Raw genomic sequence first — 8,954 nt, 5'->3', positions numbered from 1 at the left:
AGCTGCTCTTTGTGCTTGCATTCTTTTAGCGATATAAGACTTTCCATAGAAAGGACGTTTCGTGGGTGGCATAATCACCTGTATCACTAAACAATAATTTGGAATTCACAACGTTACTAAATCACTTATGAAATCACTTAGCACTGTTTAAAGAAAACTGTTTTTGGAAATACTGAACTGACAGCAAGGTGATCTGCCATAACGCTTTCTATGTGCAAAACGTGCTTATGTTTGTATGTTTATTACAAAAAATGGCGCAGTAATCATTAATTGTCAATTTCGTCATCAAATACTACACCAAATACAAAATAAATAGCACCATTACATTTCTTGTAAAAAACTGGTTATTATGAAGTTATTTTAAAATTTCGTAAGCTCAACCGTTTGGTTTCCTATAGCGAACAAAATAAACAAATAAACAAACGTCCTCTTTTATATATTTAGAGGTTTAATGTCTATGTGCGAGTGCTCCAATCTTAAAATATTTCTGAAAAGGCAGACAGTATTTGTATCCAATAGTTTGAAGAAGAAGAAAAAGTAATAATGTATTCCTTATTCGTACGGTTATTGTTTAATTTTTGTTTCATTTTGAATAATATATATTACATGCAAACAAAGCTGAATCTGTTCACATATATAACGTGTTTCAACAACTAAATGTTAAACTACTATATTGGCTGAAACAAGAAATATACTGTAGTGCCTATTCTAGTATAGTCATTTTAAGAAAAGACTCCTCGACAAATCATAATTTGAATATTTTATCAGATATCCAAGGGCGTTTGCCCCCTTTTTGTGCTAGAAATATCCAAAGCGAAGAATGTTTACAAACTTATTCATTTCTTATGTATGATGTTTGTACGTTCAGGTCTATCGCCATTGTGCCCAGTTAGACAGCGCCGGTCTCAAGGATCCAAAAATGCACGAAAGTACCAAAATATCAGCCCTTTTTAATCTAGGTCGTTTATACGCTGATGAAGGGAAATATCAGGTGAGTTTTAAACTATTTGATATTTAAATGTTTTCAAGTAAAAGCAAAACAAAGAACACACTACGCTATTCTTTTTTTTCAGTCGATATGTTTTTTGTTTTTTTTATTCTAAGACCGCTGAATGAATTCAAAGGAGAATATGTTATAATAAGTCAGCCACACTACATCTACTATATCCAGTGCCAAATGGGCCATTCGCTTAATACCAATGCTCATCAGGCGAGCTGAGATACGACGGACACAGTAGTAGACGCTATATATACTACCACTTTTCATGAACAACGACTGTTATTTACAAATTTATTTAAGTCACTTACAAATCAGATGTTTAGAATAATGATTAATAACTCAACATTATGATCGGTGTTAAAATTAAGATTAAGTAAATAAAGTAAAAACGCCAGAAAGTTATATATTCGACAGTGCTTTATATATATAGTGTACTTTTAATCCCAGAATTATTAGTAGATTTTTAAACCAATTTTGCTACCAATGGCTCAGGGGTAAGCCTTGAAGGCTTACAACGCTAAAAACCGGGTTTCGATACCCGTTATGGCCACAGCTGAACAAGAAATTTGTAAGCCCTTAACTTTGTTCGTCACATGTTCCCTAAAATTCCATAGATATTCCAGTTTTTCTATTAATCGCTACTGGGGATTCCTTCTGTATTTTATACAGAAAATGAGAGATTTCATCCTTTATTTTGTCAGCTCTTTACATCGGGTTTTGTAATAGGCAAAAACCAAAAGTTACTTAATATGTGTGGATTCCACCGGTAGTGAAAGTATATATATATAAAAAAACGTAAAATTTGCTGTGAAATGTGGTAGGATATTGTTTTGTTTGTTTCATACACAGGAAGCCATCGACGTGTATCAAGAGGCTATGCACAAAATGCCTGATCATTATCAACCTCAGTCACTCTATAACATGTTAGGTAAGGACTGTTGTTTAATATTATAAGTTTTGAGTGACCGTACTGAATAATTCACCGTTATATTAAAATGACCTAAACCTCTGGAATAAATATTTACTTAAAAGCTAACTTCAATATGTTTGATCAGTAACGCATTTAGTTAGAAGTCATTATTTAAACCAACTGAAGCTTTATACTTGTTAGTTACGGTCCGTGTTTTAATGGAACGCTCCCGAAGAAGCTATAAAGCGAAACGTTAAGTGTGCAATTAAAGAGAGAAAAAAATGTTGTTGTAAGGTCGTTTATTACTAGCATTAAAAGGTATGCATGTTTTTTTGGAGTCGAGTTTTGTGAAAAAGCAAACCTGTTTTCTCATTGTTGGAGTTGAGTTTTGTGAATAAAGAAAAAAAAGTTGTTTTCTCATGAATTTATTGGATAAACACAAAATAATTAGACAAGACCTGAAATATGCGTCACACGTACCTCAATTTTTTTTTTTTTGAATGACAAAAATCTGATTTGGTCTGATAGTAGAACATGTTACATGCGGTAAGGGGAGGGACTTTACCTATGCAGAAGCGGAATAAGTCTATGAACTTTCTAAAGGAGTAGTGTCAAAGGACTTAAGAGAACCAAACATATAACCAAAACAGCTACAATGATATTCTCACTGGTGCCAAAAGAATTGCACCTTTAAGTCTTTCCTAGCAATTATAACCCGTTTCTTCGCGTTACTTTCGAGCTTGGCAGGCATTCTGCACCAGAATCAAGAAATCTAAGAGACTGGTTTTCCTAAATTGGCTTGGTAATTACGAAGAAGAATTACATCACCTGGAAAAAAAAATCTTAAATTACTGAATATCATTTGATCTATGTTAGTGTAAACTGGTAAGACTCACAAAATAACTGCGATCAAATTAATATCTTTATTGCAACAGTAGTTCTTTGAATACAGGATTCCTAGAATAATACAAAATAATTCTAATCGCAGACACCTAGATCTATAAGTCCACTTGTCTTAGGCCTAACATTAGTTAAGCCTTTATTAAGTACGGCGTAAATTCGATAACGAAATAAATTAACACTGTAACTTATGTATGGTTTTTCGGTTTAGTTTAGTTAGGGCTAAACTTTATCGTACTTAATAATATCCCCCCAGTGGCACAGCGGTATGTCTGCGGACTTACAACGATAGAAACTGGGTTTCGATACCCGTGGTGGGCAGAACACAGATAGCCCATTGTGTAGCTTTATGTTTAACTTAAAACAAACTTAATACTATCAATAAATAAACTTATAATATTATTCTACGATCTAACGTTAGGCCATTTTAAAAACTTTGATAAGCTTTTAATATGTTGTTGTACAAAATGTCTCCTAAAGTATATTTACATCCACCTTTTCTTTATATATTTTGAAATGAAGCGCACATGCATTCGCATTTAGTTAGTAAGGTGCGAGCGTGTTTTCTGGACATATAAAACATGAGTATTATAATAAATGTACATTTCGTAGTTACGTAAAAATACGTGGATTACAAGATCGTGAAACGATTATATGAGCTTTTTTTTCACTTTGTTATAATTAATTTTTCTTGTTATATTAACCTCGAAGTTGTTTTCTGTCATATTTAAAAAAGCCTTTTTTCTTCTTAAGTTTCAGTTGCCCTAGTGATGTATTTTCTGTTACAAAGAAAATCAGTTTAAGCTCAGCGCTAATATGTTATTGCAATAAGACAATATGTGAGCCCGCTAACTGTGATCAACTCAATATGATGTAAAAGAAACTTTTCACACTGTATTTTATAGATGTGCATGGTTGAAGTAATTAATGTGCTTTTTACAGTGTAACATATTTGGTTGTTTCTCACGTTCCTACCCTCCAGTTTATCCCTAGCTTGTACATGGTGAACTATCAGCCCGATATTAACGCATGTGTGTAATTTACTTAGTTATTGAAATGCGAGATGAACTCAGTTTCATATTTAATTGTAAATACACCGTTAACAATCTCTGCCACGTCCAAACGTGTGTGTCGTAATTTCTTCGGCTTCTATTAATGATATGCTATCTTAACATTATTGTTCTATACCTAGATTGACTAGCTTTTCAGTATTTTCTTTTTACAACTTTACAACGTAGGAATTCAGTATCTGTGTTGACACCATCTAGTTTCAATTTTTTTTGTTTCATATTGCATAGTAATTGTAAATATAATATATCAGGATTTTAAATAACTTTTGTAATTTCCCAAAGGGTGGCGCCACTTCCTAGTTCATTGCTGAGGGAATATTTTACAAGCGTTTTAAGACTACCAAAAAAAAACTCCGTTCTGGTAAATTATATGTAACTTCTGATCAAAAGTAAGCTAACTCTATCCGTCACGACTAAATTTTTTTTAGAAATTAATGAAGTTAATGCTGTATTTAAAAATGACCCGAAATACGTAATATGATATTCCACTATAAAAGAAAACTAAGACTTAATATAATGCATTGCTTTACAGTTGAGTGATGCTAAGCTTGACCTAGTGGTTAGCATGCCTGATTGTGAATCCAAGGGTTCACGGCTCTCAGCCATATCTTGTTGCTGCAAAAACGCTCCTGTGGCCGTGGATACGTTATAAGATCGATTGTTAAATCCCACTATTTGGTCAGACAAGAACAGTCCAAGAGTTCAATATCGGTGCTGTTAACTAGCTGCCGTCCCTCTAGTTTTCTAGTCTATCAGCTCAAAATTTGTGATGACTTTTTTATGCACAGAGAGTTTCTATGCATCTTCGTGTGAAACAAATAAACACAGTTGAGTGCTCTCACCAGTAAGGATAATTTCGTCCGTAAACCTAATAGTACCTCACTAGATTCATCCAGCTTAGGAGATTTAGGTTAATACTAAACCCTTACACTAATGTTCAATAGTGTAAACATTAAGATATAGATTTTAGCTTGTTGACTCTACTCAACTGATAAAAGCAGGTTCCCACTGAAATAAAGTTATATCTCTGATTGAGTAGCACCGAAAGGCTGAGAAGTTTAATGCAGTTTAGCATGGATATATGCATACGTTTTACTATATAAATTGCAACTAATTTATTATTATTACTGTTTTGCAGGATAAATTTTTTTGTGTAGCAAACTGAAGTCGCCTCATCTGTATTAAAACACTGATAATCGTCTGTTCACAGCTAGAGTAAATGCCCGCTATGGCTTCTCGCCTGACAAGTAAAGGAACAATAGTTATTCATCTTAGTTTTAGGTTTTTCTTGATTAAAACTTGCTTTTATACCAGCATCAAATGGCTTTTGTTTGTAGGCGAAGCGTTTTTCAAGCTCGGAAAGTTCGTTGACGCTGAACAGTGGTACAAAGAAGCCCTACGAGTAAAACCGGATCACGTTCCAGCACATCTTACATATGCGAAATTATTATCTAAATGGGTAAGGAGCGCCGCCTATTGGCGACATAGTATAAAAGGGTAGGTGGGCAAAATATCATAACTAGCTTAATTATTAGCCATTCAAGCACAATACAGTAAGCATGATGTAAGAACTGGAATATCCACGAATTATTTTGCAAAAGCAATATATATATATATAATAAAAGAGGTAATAAACTCGCCAATTCTTCGATTTAAAATAAGACCTAAACTTAGAAAATAAGCTTCAAAGACTAAAATACGTATAATATTTTGACATAATATTTTCATGCGTGTTTGTGTTAGGAAACATTAAGTACCGATTATATGAATATAATATAACAATTTCAAAAACGAAAACATCTTAAACAGCACACATAACACTAAGTTGAATATTTTGTCTTTTTTTTTTTTACAGAACCGACTTTTAGAAGCAGAACAATGGTTTTTAAAGGCTAAATCTATTGCACCAAACGACTCGAGTGTTTACCAGCATTATGGTAAGTGTACCTTACAAATGACGCGAGTGTTTACCAGCATTATGATAAGTGTACCTTACCAATGACTCGAGTGTTTACCAGCAGTATGCTAAGTGTACCTTACAAATGACGCGAGTGTTTACCAGCAGTATGCTAAGTGTACCTTACAAATGACGCGAGTGTTTACCAGCAGTATGCTAAGTGTACCTTACAAACGACGCGATTGTTTACTAGCATTATGGTAAGTGTACCTTACAAATGACGCGATTGTTTACCAGCATTATGGTAAGTGTACCTTACAAATGACGCGAGTGTTTACCAGCATTATGCTAAGTGTACCTTACAAATGACGCGAGTGTGCGTATCGGGCTGCGTATTATAATGTCCAAGGTTTCATTTGTGATATACCCGTGAACAGACTCCTTTTTCAGCAATGTGCGAGGAGGAGCTATAACTGTAACATTAAATCCCACCATAAGTTTAAGAGTACGCGCATAGGTGGCTGGTGCTGACTGGTTAGCTTCTCAGCAGTTCTAAATAAGGGATGGCTATGCCCCAATGCTAAGAGTGTCTCTGATCTGGCCGCTCAGCCTATATGTTGAACAAGGTACCGCTCAGATTGAAAATATCAAATTAGTATAAGTATTTAACTATTAGAAATTACTCACACACACTTTTCACTTAAAACTATATGTACTTCTTTCTCGCCTATGTTATATATTCTCATAATACTCAGATCAGTGTTTTATCATATTCTCCGTCAAAGTTTCTATTGCATATTTGTTTTTGCAATAATTATTCCTTTTTTCAGGGCTTTTTTTTTTCAAAGATCACAACAAATATTATTTTCTGGTCAGATTTGCCCGAATTTTTTAAGTTAAGTTATTAAATAACATTTTTGATTGAAAACGTTACATTTAGTTAAATGTTCTAGAGTGTTATTTGTTTTGTCAATTTAAAAAACACTGGCTTTACTAATTTTAAAACTGTTTTGGAGCTTTACGCTTTTAATTTCTTTATCAGTTTTTGGAGGTTCGTTGCCTCTATTCTCTTCAAGAAAATATTAGCAGTACTTTGTTTTTGGCGTTTTAACAAAGTCTGCTGTTCTCGCTTTTTAGGCCAGTTTTTATCAGAATCAGAGCGCCATAACGAAGCTGCTGAAACCTACCTTCGTGCTGCTCAGCTATCCCCTGAAGAGTACGAAATTGTTTTCAACGCTGCCAATACCTTAAGGTAAATATCTTTTATTTTTGTCAGAAAAAAAAGTTCGTGATAGAACAAGTTTACATTTTAGAATGTAACAATTCTGTGTTATAAACCATCCTAGTGTAATTTCACTCATTATATTTTAGTATTCACGAATCTGTTCATATCTAGATGCAGTATAAAGTTATTTTAATCTAAATTACTACATAAGAAAAAAATTTAAGTGCATTTGAACCTAGCTTGAATATGAATGACCAGTTTTTCATAATATTTGGATTAATGAATAATCTTTTTTTCTTTTTTTTTTGGACTCGTTATGACATTTTACGTTAGAATTACAGAAGTAATTTAAGGCCGTATATCACGTAGACGAGGCATACAGTAGTATGTTATTATTCTGTCAAGAAAGTCGTAAAGGAGAAAGGCTTAGTGCGTGGATAATTTTCTTGGTGGAACGGTTCCATTTCTCAGTGCGGATGGGAACTTGGGGATTTTAATAATTTTTCTACTACCGTTCTGGAAAATAGCACACCTTGTAGAAATAACTCTGTTTCTAAGGGATAAAAATAAAATAAGCAACATTGTTATTTTACTTCTTGTTATTCCATTCGTGATATCACTTTTACTGTTAAACACAGTAGAATATCTTCATTTTGTTCACCACCAACCCCCCTAGAACAAATAGAAGAGATATCTGGAACCTGCTTTCATTTGGTTGATGTGAAATTATTATATGTAAGACGACCTAGTTTGAAATATTAGTTCGCAGTCTTTTGTTTACTGCTCCAATAAAATGTGAGATCATATGTATACTTATTGGTTCAGATACAGTTTTTTTTGGTGTACAATGTATATACGTGGTTCAGTAACATTTAAATATGTGTTCTTCGTCACGACACAATTAACATTACCTAAAGGCATTGCCCCCCAGTGGCACAGCGGTATGTCTGCGGACTTACAATGCTAGAAACCGGGTTTCGATACCCGTGGTGGGCAGAGCACAGATAGCCCTTGTGTAGCTTTGTGCTTAATTAAAAACAAACAAACAAAACCTAAAGGCATTAAGTAATTTTCCATTATTGCACGAAAATTCAGAACTTTTAACGACATCACCGTTGGAAAAACTATATAATAAATTGACACTTAGTGTATATATGAATGTTCAACTGAATTTGAGAAATTAGAGTGAACAGTTATAATTGTTGTTATATCTGCTACCGTACATGCAAGAGAAGATATTGAAAAATAAATAATATACAACTTTAAGGAACTACGAAAGAAATTATATTATCTGTTGTTTAAACATTATATTTTTTATGGTTTTTAAGTTTGTTTACATGCGATATTTGTGATTCTGCATTTCTAATTAGCTGTGACTGAAACTAAAATAATGATTTTATGTTTCATATATTTCTACGTTTAGGCAGGCTGGTCGAAATGCAGAAGCCGAAAATTATTACCATTTAGCTGTCAAGCTACGTCCAAAGGTAAGATTTTAGATTTACCATAAGAAATGTTCAATTTGAGAATATGTCGTACAAACGGTTAGTGTTGTGAATGTTTAACACCACCATTCATTAACTGAGGGCTTAACAGTGTCGTTCCCTAACTGAGTGCTTAACAGTGTCATTCATTCACAGAGTGATTAACACTGTCATTCATTAACTGAGCGCTTAACACTGTCATTCATTAATTGAATGTTTAACACTGTCAATCATTAACTGAGTATATAACAGTGCTATTCACTAAGTGAATGCCTGACAGAGTCATTTACTCACTGAGTGCTTAACAGTGTCATTCATTAACTGAGTGCTTAACAGTGTCATTAATTAACTGAGTGCTTAACAGTCCCATTCATTAACTTAATGCTTAACAATATCATTCATTAACTGAGTGCTTAACAGTGTCATTCATTAATGTGAATGTTTAACACTGTCAATCATTAACTGAGT

At 33.5% G+C, this 8,954-nt stretch overlaps 1 protein-coding gene across 1 annotated transcript in view; it reads left to right on the top strand.

Moving 5' to 3' along the window:
• LOC106458076 (transmembrane and TPR repeat-containing protein 2-like) overlaps positions 1-8,954 on the top strand; it is a 266,838-nt gene that overhangs the window by 251,432 nt on the left and 6,452 nt on the right. The window contains exons 8-13 of the mRNA XM_022384204.1: positions 869-991; positions 1,850-1,928; positions 5,218-5,339; positions 5,736-5,817; positions 6,915-7,029; positions 8,426-8,489. Coding sequence (XP_022239912.1) covers positions 869-991; positions 1,850-1,928; positions 5,218-5,339; positions 5,736-5,817; positions 6,915-7,029; positions 8,426-8,489 — 585 coding nt within the window. The remainder of the gene's footprint in view (positions 1-868; positions 992-1,849; positions 1,929-5,217; positions 5,340-5,735; positions 5,818-6,914; positions 7,030-8,425; positions 8,490-8,954) is intronic.

Source organism: Limulus polyphemus, unplaced genomic scaffold (genome assembly GCF_000517525.1).
Source record: "Limulus polyphemus unplaced genomic scaffold, Limulus_polyphemus-2.1.2 Scaffold413, whole genome shotgun sequence".
NCBI classification, from domain to species: Eukaryota; Metazoa; Arthropoda; class Merostomata; order Xiphosura; family Limulidae; genus Limulus; species Limulus polyphemus.
Note: the sequence above shows the minus strand (reverse complement) of the source record. Positions and strands in the feature narration are given on the sequence as shown.